Below are 17,985 nucleotides of genomic sequence, written 5' to 3'. Positions count from 1 at the left end.
GTTTGCCATACTGATATGATTCATAAAAAATTTGGTTAAAGCACTTGATTTTAAATTTAGAATCAAACCAAAGTCAACTATTTTCTTCAGATTATTGATGTTTACATGTCCCATTTCCCAATCTCTTGTGCCATAACAGACCATGCACAGTATTCTTGTTCAGTATTTTCCATAGAAATCAGAATTTTGTTACACAGATTTTCAGCTTTTACACTAGTTGCCACTGGCATCTCTCAACACACCTCAATCTTATTGTTGTTGCGTCTGAATTTTAAACCCTTACTGGCATTTCTTAAAACTAGGTATGTTAATGTATTCTCTGGCATATGTTGTTCCCATACAACATAATAGCGTAGCTCACTTGAGTGATCCAATATCTTCAGCATGGGCAACTGAATTATCTCCTATCTGGACAGGACCTTTGAATTTCCCTAATAATTTAAATATTGAAAATTATTCCTTGCATGAAATTATACGTTTTGGTGCAGTAGTATCAGCAGGCTAAACATGAACACAATTGGTAGCCAAATATTTCTGATTTGTTCACTCAGAGTTGGATGTTTGATGTCTTAATTATTTAAAAAGTCTTTTTGTCCATTCAACCTTATAATAACCTCCCTTGTGACAATAATTGCAATCAGCATTCTTTTTGTTCACAGAATTTTTGCTTGATTTTTTTGTGAGCACTGACTTTTATACTTTTAGTGTTCAACTTGAACAGCATTTTTCAGTCATGTTGCTGCTAAATTATCAAAACTCTGCCTGCTTTTATCACAGAAGTCCCAAGCAGTAACAAAAAAACAAGAGCTTGCCAGAAATCCACCTAAACCTGGCAATCTTGACTGTATCTTCCTCTGTTTCCACAACATCTGTAAAAGATTTTGCTAATGCCTCAACTTTACTAATATGTTGTCCAATAGTATCACAGATATAACTTTACTTATTGCAGATTGCTGTTCATGAATTATCTTAATATGATTTGGCATACTCTTTGCTGTAGCATAAGACATAACAATTTGCAGCAGTGAAATTTTTTTAAGTGCTTTATCTGAAAACTACCTTGAGCAGTTAAACAGAGAACCGACTCATGGTGATAACATATTAGACCTTCTGGTGACAAACAGACCCAAACTATTTGAAACAGTTAACACAGAACAGGGAATCAGTGATCATAAAGCAGTTACTGCATTGATGATTTCAGCCGTAAATAGAAATATTAAAAAAGGTAGGAAGATTTTTCTGTTTAGCAAAAGTGAAAAAAAGCAGATTTCAGAGTACCTGATAGCTCAACACAAAAGTTTTGTCCCAAGTACAAATAGTGTTGAGGATCAGTGGACAAAGTTCAAAACCATCGTACAATATGTGTTAGATGAGTAAGTGCCAAGCAAGATTGTAAGAGATGGAAAAGAGCCACCATGGTACAACAACCGAGTTAGAAAACTGCTGCGGAAGCAAAGGGAACTGCACAGCAAACATAAACATAGCCAAAGCCTTGCAGACAAACAAAAATTACGCGAAGCGAAATTTAGTGAGAGGAGGGCTATGCGAGAGGCATTCAATGAATTTGAAAGTAAAGTTCTATGTACTGACTTGGCAGAAAATCCTAAGAAATTTTGGTCTTATGTCAAAGCAGTAGGTGGATCAAAACAAAATGTCCAGACACTCTGTGACCAAAATGGTACTGAAACAGAGGACGACAAACTAAAGGCCGAAATACTAAATGTCTTTTTCCAAAGCTGTTTCACAGAGGAAGACTGCACTGTAGTTCCTTCTCTAGACTGTCGCATATCGCACAGATGACAAAATGGTAGATATTGAAATAGACGACAGAGGGATAGAGAAACAATTAAAATCTCTCAAAAGAGGAAAGGCCGTTGGACCTGATGGGATACCAGTTTGATTTTACACAGAGTACACGAAGGAACTTGCCCCCCTTCTTGCAGCGGTGTAATGTAAGTCTTTAGAAGAGTGTAGCATTCCAAAGGATTGGAAAAGGGCACAGGTCATCCCTGTTTTCAAGAAGGGACGTTGAATAGACGTGCAGAACTATAGACCTATATCTCCAACGTCTATCAGTTGTAGAATTTTGGAACACGTATTATGTTCAAGTATAATGACTTTTCTGGAGACTAGAAATCTACTCAGTAAGAATCAGTATGGGTTTCGAAAAAGACGATTGTGTGAAACCCAACTCGCGCTATTCGTCCACGAGACTCAGAGGGCCATAGACATGGGTTCCCAGGTAGATGCTGTGTTTCTTGACTTCCGCAAGGCATTCGATACAGTTCCCCACAGTTGTTTAATGAACAAAATGAGAGCATATGGACTATCAGACCAATTGTGTGATTGGATTGAAGAGTTCCTAGATAACAGAACGCAGCATGTCATTCTCAATGGAGAGAAGTCTTCCGAAGTAAGAGTGATTTCAAGTGTGCCGCAGGGGAGTGTCGTAGGACCGTTGCTATTCACAATATACATAAATGACCTTGTGGATGACATCGGAAGTTCACTGAGGCTTTTTGCGGATGATGCTGTGGTGTATCGAGAGGTTGTGTAACAATGGAAAATTGTACTGAAATGCAGGAGGATCTGCAGTGAACTGACGCAGGGTGCAGGGAATGGCAATTGAATCTCAATGTAGACAAGTGTAATGTGCTGCGAATACATAGAAAGAAAGATCCCTTATCATTTAGCCACAATGTAGGAGGTCAGCAATTGGAAGCAGTTAATTCCATAAATTATCTGGGAGTACGCATTAGGAGTGATTTAAAATGGAATGATCATATAAAGTTGATCGTCGGTAAAGCAGATGCCAGACTGAGATTCATTGGAAGAATCCTAAGGAAATGCAATCCGAAAACAAAGGAAGTAGGTTACAGTCCACTTGTTCGCCCACTGCTTGAATACTGCTCAGCAGTGTGGGATCTGTACCAGATAGGGTTGATAGAGGAGATAGAGAAGATCCAACGGAGAGCAGCGCGCTTCGTTACAGGATCATTTAGTAATAGCGAAAGCATTATGGAGATGATAGATAAACTCCAGTGGTAGACTCTGCAGGAGAGATGCTCAGTAGCTCAGTACGGGCTTTTGTTAAAGTTTCGCGAACATACCTTCACCGAGGAGTCAAGCAGTATATTGCTCCCTCCTACGTATATCTGGCGAAGAGACCATGAGGATAAAATCAGAGAGATTAGAGCCCACCCAGAGGCATACCGACTATCCTTCTTTCCACGGACAATATGAGACTGGAATAGAAGGGAGAACTGATAGAGGTACTCAAGGTACCCTCCACCACACACCGTCAGGTGACTTGCGGAGTATGGATGCAGTTGTAGATGTAGATGTAGTCAAATCCTGTACCTGATGAAATAAATTTCATTGCTTTTGCATAAGTTCATCTCACAAGTTCTGTGCATCTGTGCTTTCAGCTGACCTTAATTTGTTTCTGTCGACAATGTCCAGCAGTTTCTTGGCAGAAAAGATAATTTTCATATAATATTTCCATATCTGAAAATTACCTCCATCAAATCTCTTGATACTGAAAAACTTCATTTGATCCATCTTTTACCTCTTCACTTTCCAGCTGAAACCCTTCAGTGTAATCAAACTCAGTTCAAAATGTTCAATGACTTGGGAAAAAAATAAAAAATAATTCAACCCCAGTTGAAAAACATATTTAACTGGATCCATAATCTTTTGGATGGACTCCAATGAAGTTATTACAGTTTGGGATGACTATTTTTTTTTTATTTTAAAATATTGAACATGGCAGCAGGAGTGGCAACTGCAGAATGAAATTTTCTTGTAGAATAATAAACAGCCAGTTAGTTACAAAATGAAATGTTTATTTAACCCCCTTACCATGGTTTCAACATTTATAAAAACGCCTTCTTCAGAAGGAAATAGTAACAACTGGGTTGCATTTTGTGGTGGAGGTAACTTAAAATATAGATGAAAGGCACTGGTAAAATATAAAATTTCACATCCATTATAACTGAAACATGCACAATAGGGTTGTTGTCATTTGGTACTTCCTCATCTATGTACAACTATTAGAATAGGTTATGAAGTCAATTGATGTGTACAGATTGACAGTGCAGTGACGGTATTTCAGTGACAAATATTATGCATCCTTCACAGTACATCAAAAATATAAATCATGGAATCTGCTTGGGTAGTTTAACAAGTATAGCCATCATACAATGTTATGCTAGACTGATCATACATATTTCATCTCAGTGGTATTATTTTTTATCATGTCTGAAGTTTCTCACTGGATAGATATTCTTTAGTATTGTCTCTCATTCACACTAAATCTACTCATTATCTTTTGTGGAGGGATATTCTGCAATTCATAAGCTTACAACTTCATAGTTATTTCAACTTCTTCATCAGAATATGAGCATTTTGATGAATAAACCTAAATGATTTCCATGGAATATCATGCGTTAATTTTTAAACCTTACACTTGAAGTTTATTCCTGTCCTGCTCCTCTGTATTAAAAAATGTTGTATTTTTAGTGGTGCTTGCTCTTCGTTACTTTGCTGCACATATGCTGCTAACCCAGCTGTACCCCCCCCCCCCCCCCCATTCATCATTTTTAACTCCTCTTTCATTTTCAATAACATATGATCAGTTCTTAAAGCTCTGCAATTTATTATCTGTGAGTAAAAAGCATTTGAGGCAATTGAGTTTCTGTGGCATTTGTTATTGTCTATTTAGTCAAATTTTTGAAGCAAGATGCCATCAATGCAACAAGGATTCCTGCAGCATGAAACCACTTAACAGTATGGTCTCCAGTAACAGTATTCAAGTTACATGAGGCTTCCAGGAATAAACTATTTTCAGTTCCTAAAGCTCTGCTATTTAGTGTCTATAAATAAAAAGTATTTGAAGCAGTTGGGTTTCTACAGCCTAAGCTATTGTCTGTTAAACCAGAATTTATGTAGCAATGTGTTAGCAAAGTAGACATGTTGCCTGCAACATAAAATCATTGCCTGAGTCTACTTTTCTCAATGTTCATGGTACAATAGTCTTACAGGCTTAAAAAGTTAAAGGACACACTTACCCCATGCACAAATACTTCTACGTGCCCAGTCTGCATGCTGACCACATGGCACCTGAAACCTCTTCTCAGTATTATAACATATTTGTCATTCAGTTTTAGGGTGAGCTATGATACATTTAGTACAGAAGTTAACAGACTTTAAATAACTGAAAGACCTGTTCTGTGAGTCAGTGAACAACATATTCACATTTGTTTTCCATGATTTGATCCAATGAGATACTTACTTTATGGTTACTATGAGAGCTCTTTAAAAAATACCCAACCTTATTTTTTATTGTTGAAATCAACAATGGTATCAGGGTGTGCGTGCTCTCTGTGTTTGTAGGCATACATAGTGCACATGTCTGACTTTTTCATGACTGCAGAAACAACCAGTTGCTGGTTTGTCATTGACAAGTGAAAACATGTAAATGGTACTTGTCAGATTGTGTGTTATGGGTAAAAATGACTGAAAAAGTGGAACAATGTTATCACATCAGATTTTATTTTATGTTTGGTATCTCTCAAGCTAAAACAGTCTGGAAGATCTGACAGGTGTTTAGGGATGAAGCAATGGGTACCACACAGATAAAGGAGTGGTACAACTGTTGCAGAGATGGCTGCTCATCACTGAAGAGTGGGGCACATACAGATAGACCCTCAGCATCTGGAAATGAAGTTTTTGTTGATCGTGTAAGGACTTTGGTGATGCAGTATAGACAAATCATGATCAGAGAACCTGCAGACTAGGTTAAAATTAGTATTGTATCCAAACATTCCATTGCAGTTGAATATTTGGACATCAGGATGATGTCAACAAAATTTGTACCAAAGTTGCTAACAACTGAGCAAATGCAACTTCATTCAGAGGCTGCACAGGACATGCTGGATATTGTGAACAGTAATTCCAACTTTCTTCCCAGAGTGATCACTGGTGATGAGTCCTGGGTTTATGGGTACAAGCCAGAAACAGAGTTCCAGTCATTGTAATGGAAGGATCCATCATCCCTGAGACCCAAAAAGTGAGGCAGGTCTGCAGCAATGTGAAAGTCATTCTGACTGTCTTTTCTTAATCTGATGGTGTGATCCACTGTGAGTAAACCCACAGAAGGTACTAATGTTAATAAGGAGTACTACCAAGAAGTTCTGTTTTGTCTGAGATGCAAATGGCCAGACTTGTTGGCAGCAAGTAGTCAGCACCTTCACCACAGTAACACATCCACTCATTGTTGTCAATTAATTCAGAGTTTTTTGGGCAACATAACACAGTTGTGGTTTGTCAGTCCCCCTATTCCCCAGACCTAGCATCAAGAGACTTCCAGCTTTTTCCTAAATTGAAAAACACCCTGAAAGGGTTCAATTTCAGAACAGGGAAGAAATTATGCCTAATTTGATCGAGTAGTTGTGCACCATATCCAAAGAGACTTTCCAGTTATACTTCCAGCAGTGGCAACAGCATTAGGAGACGTGTGTAGAAGCTGAAGGGGACTACTTTGAAGGTGACTAATGTGGAACAGTTGTGTCTAAATGATGACAGGTTTTATAAATAAAAGTCAGATACTTTTTGACAGCCCTTGTAGTGGCTGCTTGGCATGACTGTCTGAATGGGACATCAAGATCTACTCTGGTTAGCACATCTTATCCTCAACAAGATGTATTTAAGGCCACTTCTCCTAGCTCTTAGTAGAGTCATCTTAGGTTCCAATTAAAGGTTATTTAAAAACTTGAAAAAATAATTCTTGACCAATAAACCTAAGAAAACTCCCTAGTCATCTGGATCCTAACTGTGGGTGGCTAGCAGGAGGAAGAGTAAGGTAAGTACGTCTCATATAAAAGAACTTTTTTATTCATTGGGAAAGTATCACTTACAGTGCTGGTCTCCTGGTACTCACAGGTTAAATATAGATATAGATTTAAGAGTAATTTATTTATTTATCTTCATAACAGATAAGTTGTTCTCTGTATTCATACATATCACACATATTTCCTATTAATTTTTGGTTCTTAATCTATTTTGTTATTAAACAATATTTTCTATAATGCTACAACGTTAATAAACCTAAAAAATTTGGCAATTCAAAGGTAATAACGTAAGTGTTGGTTACAGACTGCCTTCAACACATAACAAGTGAGCTGCAGTTTACAAGATTCTTTCGGATGCAACAAACTCCTGGAGGCCATGATGTAAAATTGCATGTACGTGCACGTCATTCTGCTTGCCTTCAATTGAGAATTGCTCCTTCGATTAAATACCCAAGCTTCATGGTATGTTATGTGCATTAATGCTCTTCTGTTGATGTATGAAGTAATAAAGAGATATAATTTATCATTCTCCACTAATAATGGCCGTACAAGATACCTAAACATTTCAGAAATTTGTGTAACGTCAACAAGGAAAAGTTAAGTGAGTAATAATTTACTGCCTGATCAATTGATGACAGTTTTTGTGTGTGCACATGCACAAGTGCATGTGTGTGTGCATATGTGGATCCATGTATTACTTTTGTGAATTTAAATTTTTTTAAGATATTTTAACTCCAGTAGACATGCAGTATCAACTGATTTGGTTCCATTCAATAACAGTTACAACAGTTTGTTATAAAAATAAATTTTTATTAACTCCTAGTATGTTTTTATTCCTTTTTAGGGTGAAAGGTAAGAAATATAATTCAGAGTAATTTCCCAAACAATTTCAGTCCATGAGCATCTCAAGCAAATGAAGAAAATTACAAAATTTTCTGTGTTTGCTATTTATTAACAACGTGGTACATTGTTACCACAGTCCTATAATGGCACCACTCTTACACAGATGGGTGCACATGTACAAGGTACACACACAATGTGAAGTGAATTGCATGTACCAAGTTGAATGCAAAATGAAATAATTACATCAGGTATAGTTTGTGAGAGACAAAATAAGTGACTGAGTTTATGAGAATTAGGAAACAATCCTTTGCATAGTGTAACATTGCACTTCCTGCAACAATGTAACAAACATTTTCCACAGTCCTTCTGAAAGGAGACTTGTGTTTCTGAACTCAAGAGCTTCCTGAGGAATAACCACATTTTTTGCTGCCAATGTATAGCCCAAGAAGTTCATTTGTCAGTTATGACCCCAACCTAGATGATTTTACCAATTTTTCTTCTGTTGTATGCTACATGTTTTGCTGGTACAGTATGTAACTGTTGACAATTGTCAAATAGATAAGATAATAAAACAGTCTCATTACGTGTTTGTATGTACAAAGATAAATACTAATCAAATTTCTGAACCCCATCAATAAGTTTTTAATAAAGATGACATGTTGAGTTGCAGGTAGGCGCAATGAGAAGGCTGTTACACACTGAGCTTCTGGCCAAAGCTGTCTTCAGGAAGAACAACATACCCACTGTTGTATCCTTTTACTAGTACTTGTGAGTGTGAGTGCACCGAGTGTAGTGTCGCCATTTGTGTGTACTTAAATTAACCACCAACTGTATCAGCACAGACTTTCCACTAGAGGCTGCCTGCAGGAAACTTGCACATGGCACAGTTTCCACTGCACTGTCTACTGGCAACTGGCACCTATATGTGTGTGGAGCAATGCTTACTCATCTTAACTTTGATCTTTTAGTTTGTACTGCTAACACCAGTTGCTCTGTGTATCATTTATGTTGCACCTTCTGTATCATTCTTTTGGATTGTTATGTATTCAGAGGTTTATGAATGAAGCCATATTTGTGTTACTTGGATAAGTTTGTTGTATTTCTTGGTTGTTACGTAAATGGATTTACATGCACATGTGTGGTAACACAAAACTCAGTGCATTCACACTCACATGAACTAGTAGCAGGTTACTTTGCATACATTCACATGAGCAAACAGACCTCAGCCACATATGACAACTGTATTTTGGCAGTCTTGCCAGAGCACCCAGAGATAGCCATCATGTGTGATAGAGGAGTACTTGCTTATGTGAATGTGTGTATGTTTATCTTTCTGAAGGAGGCTTTGACCGGAAGTTCAATGTGTAACAGTCTTTTTGTTCTGCCTGTCTGTAGCTCAGTGTGTCATCTTTATGGTGAATAATAATGTATCCTTTTCATAATATTTTTCATATTTCAACCTGGACTTTCTGTTGTTTGAGTCCACCAATATATTTGTTATCTATGGCAGTTGTAGCAGAACACGCAACACTTCCTTTGGCACTTTCAGAATTGCCATTCTGTATGGTTGTCAACTGTCTCAGATCAACACAGTTTATTTCCCCTGTCCATCAATTTATGGATCAATTATGCATCAATTTAGCAGTGTGGCCTCAGTTTCCTGAGACTGCAGTCATGTGTGTGTGTGAGTTGCATTTGTGTGAGTGTGTATATGTGTGTTTGTCTTCTAATTTTGACAAAGACCTTACAGGCCAAAAGCTATATTTGTGACAGTCTTTTTGTTGTGCCTGTCTGCGACTCAGCATCTCCACTATATGGTGAGTAGCAACTTTCCTTTCCACAATATTGTTGCATTTCTTCTTGGAATGTTCACATAGTATGCAAAAAACTGTGATTTCTCAAACTGGGGAACAATCAAAAATGGGATGCTGCAAGGTTCGGTCTTGGGTCCTCTGCTGGTCCAAATATATATTAATGACTTGCCATTCTATATTCATGAAGATGCAAAGCCAGTACTTTTTGCCGATCATACAAGTATAGCTATCACACCCAACAGACAAGAATTAACTAATGAAATTGTAAACGATGTTTTTCAGAAAATTATTAAGTGGTTCTCTGCAAATTGGCTCTCATTAAATTTTGACAAAACACAGTATATACAGTTCCACACAGTAAAGGGAATGACACCATTAATAAATACATACTTCAATCAGAAATTGGTAGATAAGGTAGAATATTCAAAATTTCTAGGTGCACGTATTGATGAGGGGTTGAACTGGGAAAAACACACTGAAGATCTGCTGAAACGTTTGAGTTCAGCTACTTATGCTATTAGCGTCATTGCAAATTTTGGCGATATACATCTCAGTAAATTAGCTTACCATGTCTATTTTCATTCTCTGCTTTTGCATGGCATCATATTCTGGGGTAACTCATCATTGAGTAAAAGAGTGTTCATTGCACAAAAGTGTGTAAACAGAATAATTACTGGAGCTCATCCAAGATCATCCTGCAGACACTTATCTAAAGAGCTAGGGATCTTCACTGTAGCCTCACAATACGTATATTCACTTACAAAATTTGTTATTAACAATCGGAACAAATCCAAAAGTAATAGCGGTGTACATGCCTACAACACTACGAGAAAGGATGATCTTCACTACTCAAGGTTAAATCTGACTTTGGCTCAGAAAGGGGTAAATTATGCTGCCACAAAAGTCTTTGGTCACTTACCTAATAGCATCAAAAGTCTGACAGATAGCCATATAGCATTTAAAAGGAAATTAAAACAATTTCTTAATGGCAACTCCTTCTATTCACTAGATGAATTTTTGGATATAGTAAGTGGGTAATTCCCCCCCTCCCCCCCCCCAAATAAATAAATAAATAAAAAATAATTAAGTATCATGTAATATTTTGTGTAGTGTAATATCTTGGATAGACACCTTTTATTAAGCTGACATGTTCCACATCATTATGAAGTGTCATATTCATGACCTATGGAACAAGTGCTAATCTGATCTAATCTGGATCTTTCCATTGTTTAATTTATGTATGAGTATATCCCAAACTGCATGAAATTGGTTTAATTGAGCCTTAGCCCTCTGTCTAATTTCAACTCCAATTCTGAAAAAAAAAAGTTTGTCTTGTCTAATTGTGGCACATGAGGAAAGTCTATTTTCTAACAATCTCATCACTGGCTAGCAATGGTGTCTAAAGATTTTACTGATTAATAATGCTTTGCCATAAGTCAACTGCAAAAAGGAGAAAACCAGTTCTGAAGGGACTCTTTTTATTTGTGTCAATCTTAGGACCACAGTGTCTATTGAATTTGTTTTTTATTTTCTGTTTTGATGTTTCAGGCAATAAAAAAGGAGAGAGCAAAAGACAGAGAGGAAGAGGGAGAGGAGATGATAATGAAATTGATGCCTGAGAATTATTTTCTGGGTCTCTGACTCAATAGGAGAAAGTGCAGATAGTGAGCTCTGCTAAAAAAGTTGGCAGCTGAAAAATCAGAGAAAATATCTACATCTGCATCCATATTCTGCAAACCACTGTGTGGTTTGTGGCAGAGATTACTTCCTATTGTACCAGTCATTAGGGCTTCTTCCTATTCCATTCATATTAGGAGAGTGGGAAAAATGAATGTTTAAATGCTCTGTGCATGCTCTAATTAGTCTGATCTTGCCCCCACAATCCCTATGCAAGTATCACGTATGGGATTGTAGTATATTCCTGGAGTCATGACTTACATCTTGTACTTGAAACTTTGTAAGCAGGCTTCCTTGGGATAGTTTGTGACTCTTTTGAGGTGTCTGCCAATTCAGTTTCCTCAGCAACACTGTGACAGTCTCCCATTGATCAAACAAACCTGTGACCATTCATGCCACCCTTCTCTGTATACAGTCAGTATTCCCTGTTATCCTTGTTTGGTACTGGTCCTGCACACTTTAACAATATTCTTGTAGACAGTTGTGACTTGTCCTTTTTGCTAATTACAGAGCACAGTCTTTTGTTCAGTATGAGGTTAAAAGAGGAGCTAACTCAGCAGCAAATTTGGTATAGAATTTGTTTGATAGGGATTTCATTGCGGCCAGGAGCTTTGTTCAGTTTTAACAATTTCAATTGTTTCTCAACATCACCGAGACTAAAATCTATATCACTCATCTTTGCAGCAGCGTGAGAATTAAATTGGGGCAAGACTCATGGGTTTTTCTTTTTAAAGGAACACTTGAAGATAGAGTTCAGCATTTGTGCTCTTGCTTTGCTACCCTTCCTGCCTCGTTCTGAGCCCTCTACTCACTTTAGAACCATAACAAGTACCAAAATATAATTAAAACATTTTTAATTAATCCAGTTTTATGAAGTTACTGTGTGTGTGTGTATTGGGGATTATAGGCTTCCAGATATTAAGATCATTAAGTAGAGAGCAGAGAACCAGTAAAAAGTATTTTGTATGTGACTTATTTCTTGTCATTTGTTGCAAGTTACTCTTGTTCTTGGCACAATCATCATAGGTTAATGATGCCTTCATGCTAAAGGTGTAAAGAGGTGTCCAGATTATATTTACGTATACATTAAGTCAATAACATCATGAAGCAGTAACATATTTTCTCTTCAAAATTATTTTATTTCATACTATGCAGGTTTCAACAATTAACACACTTCTTAACAAGAACTGCCAACTTCCAATTGTCTCTTGCAATAATATAGCACACACTTCAATTGAAACAAGATCAGCGATATAACAGTCTCGATGCAAAATCAAAGAATGGAAAATCCAGAATGGGATAATGACAATAATATGAAAAGGACAGATTACTACTTGCCATATGTTGGAAATGCTGAGTCACAGACAGGCACAACAAAATGACTGCTGAACAAGTAGGCTTCTGGTGAAAAGGTCTTCTTCTGAACTAGATGACATTGATATATACATTCTCACAAACACAGCTCACATGCACATGACCATTGTCTCTGGCTGTGGAGGCCAGACTTTCAGTACAAACATATGTTCATATGATCAATACAATCGATATCCTTGGGCAAAGAATTATGTTGAGTAATATTTAATGAAAGTACAAAGACATACAGTCTGCTGTTGATTTTATCTTTTTGAAAAAAAAAAAAAAATAATAATAATAATAATGGAAAAAATAAGTACGATTGTAATACTAAATCCGAACATTCTTGCTTCTCAAATGAGCAAAACTGTAAAATAGATTAGAAAAAGAAAAATAATTATGTTTCTCAGGAAATGGTTAATTTTATTTCAGCATTACGCTTCATCAGTGTACATTTGTATCAAAACTATAGAAAATATACAATTTACAATTTTGATTCCTTTGTATCATGTTCTGAAGAGCTGTGTTGAACAGTTTCATTATATTCTCCATGAATGCCTGGGCCCTAACTTTGGTACCACTGAAAATCTATCCATATGACCTGAATTTCTTTGGTTTTTGTGTGAGATCTTTTTAAAATATTCTGTTACAGTAGTCATTGAGGGCTTCATGGGCTGCTCTTTTGACAGCCAAAAAGGTTACATTCTGCATCTTTCTATCTATTGCCTCATGCTTTGTTTTACACCTGTTACACAGTAGTCTTTCTTTCTTTAGAAGTTTTTTTACTGTGACTGTATACCATGGAGGGTCCCTCCCATCAGGAATTGTTCTACTAGGTACATGTAGATAAGGTCAGGATCATCTGTTCTTTCAAACCTTATTCATTACTATTCTGCATGCACTTCTTCAGAATCAGTATTTCAAATTCATTGTGTGTGGTAATCATTGTTGCTACAACTGTCTCATAGTCATTGACACCAGTTTCTATGAAGACATTCTCCTAGGGCTTACATCTGTCTGTTACCATTAGATCCAGTATATTTTCATAATGAGTGGGCTTCCAAACTATTTATTCTATGTAGTTCCCAGAGAAGGCATCTGTTAAGATTTTGTAGGAAGTCTTGTCATGCCCACCACTTACAAAACTTTAATTTTTTTCAGTCGATTGTTAGACTATTGAAGTCACCTCTAATAATGACAATATGATTAGGGAACTCAATATACTAGTGAATTTAGGTTAACTCTTGAGTTTTCAGTTACCTCAGATGGTAAGTCTGATGGCTGATAGAAGGATCTGATTATAATTGTGAGCTCATCTTTGATGCTGAGTCTTGCCCAAACAGGCTAACAAGCAACTTCAGCAGCTGTCTTGGTGTATTTGAGTTTCTTTTCTATTGCAACAAGTAACCATCTCCACTTACCATTAGCCTAGTCTTTTGACATACACAAAAATGTTCTCCAAAAATCTAAATCCTATCAATTTTATGGTTTAGTCAGCTTTCTGTATATAATATTAGTGACTTCCATTGCTTTTTAGGAGCACTTCAAACTCTGAAATTGTGTTGTGAATGCTTTGGGAAGTAATCGCTAGGATTTTAATACTCTAGACAGTAGGGGGCAATTCTTTGGATTTTATACTGACACATTTGGGTCTCCTACACCTCTCATTACATGGACTGGATGGAGAGTCCCAAAATCTAAGAAACCCTTATGTGCACCCCACACACATTCAGCTACCTAGGAAGTGACGTTTGATGTGTTTTCATAACATTGTCTAGCCTTGTAATGAAAACAGTTTGTATTATTTCACTCTCAAAAAAAAGTTTTTTTAACTGTCGGTTTAGTGATCATTTTTAAAAAAAAATCAGGTAATTCTAAGAAAAATGAACTTGACTGTTTTTTTCAGTGCAAAATAAAATGCTGTCAAAATTTTTCTAAGACAAAAACAGAAAGAATGAAAAGAGAGACAACATGCACTGAAAGGAATTATCTGACTTGGACAGAGATCAGTAAATATGATGTACACGTACAGACAAACAAATAATTACAATTTTGGAAAACCTACTGCTTTCCGGGGTCTCTCCAGACTCATATCCATTAGTTATTGGGGCTCAATTTGAAGTGGGACCATCAGAGAATTTCCCACTACTATTAAATTTCTGAGATACTAACAATATTTCTAAGAGTTTACAAAGCAAAAGAGTTTACAAACTTTCTTGACACAAAAAGAATCTTTACTAATTTCTATCATTATTTTATAAATGAGTCCAGAATTACATTTTAATAATTAGCATTAGATTGTGCAATTAATAATATGAATTTTAAGCATACCAGAAATTTCATAATTTCAATTATTTTTAGAAGAAGAGTGTTTTGAACTGTACATAAAGAGTACTAACAAATTAATTTCTGTATACTTATTTTAGCCACAAATATAGTACATCATACAGAAAATCATTTGAAGTTCATTCAGTTAGACAGCTGATATAATGTTTACCTATACAAGAATCGATAGTGTACATGGTATCGGTTATTTCTATATAAAAAGAAAGGTAATGTTAGAGGAGGGCGACTATTGTAACTTCAACATCGAATGAAGTGGGTGTCTTACCTGAAACCCAGGCAAATGAAACTATATGGTTCCAGAGACATTTTGAAATCTCAAACATCTATAATGTATATATGCAGACTGAAGCAATTAATGAAAATGTGCACCAAGGCCAGGATTCAAACACGGGCCTCTGGCTCACTAGACAGATGTGCTAACCACTGCGTCACACTGGCGCAGCAGCTTTGCACAACTGCTTAGATTACCCTAGTGCACCTCCCTCCTCACTCCAAAATTCATTCATTCCTCAGCCCACTGGTATTTCCCCTAAACTCAAACAACATAGCAGAGACTGTCCAACCATATTGGAATAGTACCTTGCCATCAAACAAAATGGCTCTCCAACTGTATTGAAGCCTCTGCAATGCTGTTTGAGTTCATGGAGAATACCAGTGGGCTGAGGCATAAGTGGAATTAAGGAGAAAGGTGTGCTAGTGTAGTCTGTGCAGTTGTGGAAAACCACTATTTCTGTGTGACATAGTGGTTAGTGCATCTGCCTAGTGAGAAGGAGACCAGGTCATGAATCCCTGTGGTGGTCCAAATTTTCATTTGCCGCTTCAGTGTGCATATGTACATCATAGATGTTTGAGATGTGAAAAGGTCTTGGAACCATGCAGTTTCATTTGATTTAAGGTACTTATGCCTGCATTTCAGGAAAAAACCTCCTTTTCATTCAGTGCTGAGGTGCTATTTCAATAAAATTGGAGAGCCTCTGCAGTGCTGTTCAAGTTTAGGGGGAATACCAGTGGGCTGAGTTGCAGATGGGAATTTGGAATGAGGAGGGATATGTGCTAATGTAGTCCATGTGGTTGTGCAAACCCACTATGCTAGGTTGATGCAGCTGTTAGCATATCTGTCTAGCAAGCAGGAGATCCAGGTTTGAATCCTGGTCTTGGTACAAATTTTCATTCATTGCTTCAGTGTGCATATATACATCATAGATGTTTGAATCTTGAAGAGGTCTCTGGTACTCTAAAGTTTAATTTGATTAATAAAAGTTATTATTGGGAATCAAAGAACAGTGGCTGCACAACACCCTGTAGTTCATCTTTTTATGCTGTTTGCAGTTTATGAGCCAGAGCAAATGAACTTAAGTTGGCCACAGCATTTCTTCAGTCCACATGGAAGGAAAAAAACAAAATATCAGGTCAATCTTTATGAAAATATAAATGAATTATATAAAAATTATAGTGCATTAGAATACAGATTGTATTAACTTAATATTTATACTGAATTACAAAAATGTAGCAAAATTTGACATTACTTGTAGTAGCATAGGGAGTAAGGGTATCAGTATCCAGAATTTTGTGACACAATAAGTAGATGACTGATCTAAATCAAATTTTTTCTTCTTGTAACTGTAGCTGCAGTTTTTTGATTCTTACAAGGGGATCCAGACATTCTCATTGGCAAGAGGGCTTTCGCATCCTCATCATCTGAATTAAGGATTTGGTCATCAGTGGACAAGTTTAGTGTGCATAAATTTTCTGTATCCAAAAGTCTCTTTATGATTTGAAAACATTCTAAGAGTTGGTGATGTCATTGTGCTCATTATGGTATTCATTCATTTCATTATCCCTCCACAGACAATAAATATTGTATGGGCATTGTCCAGATATACATGTAAATATTACACAAAATCACTACAAGGAAACTGAATGTACAATTATATACTTAAATTAATATAGATAGTACGTAAATACATAAAATAATGCAAGGTGATAGATTACACAGTAATGCAAATTTACACAGGGTTTATTTGATGCTGAGGTGCTATTCCAATACTGATGGAGAGCTTTGGTAATGCTGTGACATTATTAGTAATTCTTAACCAAAAGCTTCATATGGACAGATGCTCTATTCCGAATGGTTCCCAAGATAGAACACATTTAGTATCACTTCTATACATTTTTCTTGAATAACTCAAAAACTGCAACCAGCAGTGAAAATGTGTTGCAGCATAAACTTAAACTACTTTAATTTCTCACAAAAATGGTCCTATTCATTTTTTTTCTCTGGAATTAACAGTTTGTGCAAAGAGGGTGCGAGAGTTTTGGAAATGTCACATGACATGTATACACTGTAGCTTAGGCCAATTTGAGCTAGTTTCCAGACTTGATAGATAACAAGTGTCCTGTATCAAACTGTTTATCTCAATTTCCTCTACACAGTTGTGGTATATTGTAAACAATGACAATGTCTGAATACTACAGAAAATAAATAACAATGTACATTAACTGCTTTCTATCTCAGAAGCCTTTCAGAATAAGACAGTTGTTCATATGAAGTTTTCTGTTCAGAATCACTAATACCGTCACCCGTCAAAGCATGCACCTTTCCTCCTGACTCACCCTGAATGCACATGTGCTTCTGTTTCTAAAAATCACATCCATTCTCCATAGAACTTTACTTATATTCTCATCAGTCAGCAATTCCTTTCATACAGCAATGATTGAGTATACGTTTTATATCAGACAATAGATGTCTCTTAGATATGAAAATTTAATGATAATGTTAAGGGACAAAAGACTATATTTTCAGTTATGGTTTGATACAAACATTATAAGAAATATGATTTTATCTCTCAGCAAAATATTGTATCATGTTAAAATGGCAAAATGTGTGTAGCAATGAGCAAGAAATTACAGAATTTGGCCCAAAGTCAGCTGTATGCAAAAAAAGGCTAATAAAATGCTTCCTTTTATGACATGGCAAGCAAGTCAAAACTGTTTTGGAAGAAAAATGCTAAAAATTCATGATTTTGAACTACTAATGTGGAAAGATTTAGACTTGCCAGTCATGTAATACTTATATACCTTCAGAATTGCTTTTCTGCTTT

General features: G+C 36.4%; 1 protein-coding gene across 1 annotated transcript in view; it reads left to right on the top strand.

The window, feature by feature from the left end:
• Nucleotides 1-17,985, top strand: part of LOC126416914 (uncharacterized) — a 306,432-nt gene that overhangs the window by 117,519 nt on the left and 170,928 nt on the right. Inside the window, exon 7 of the mRNA XM_050084797.1 lies at nucleotides 7,156-7,313. Within this exon, the coding sequence (XP_049940754.1) occupies nucleotides 7,156-7,313 (158 nt within the window). The remainder of the gene's footprint in view (nucleotides 1-7,155; nucleotides 7,314-17,985) is intronic.

The sequence above is a fragment of the Schistocerca serialis genome, chromosome 8 (genome assembly GCF_023864345.2).
Source record: "Schistocerca serialis cubense isolate TAMUIC-IGC-003099 chromosome 8, iqSchSeri2.2, whole genome shotgun sequence".
NCBI lineage: Eukaryota > Metazoa > Arthropoda > Insecta > Orthoptera > Acrididae > Schistocerca > Schistocerca serialis.
Note: the sequence above shows the minus strand (reverse complement) of the source record. Positions and strands in the feature narration are given on the sequence as shown.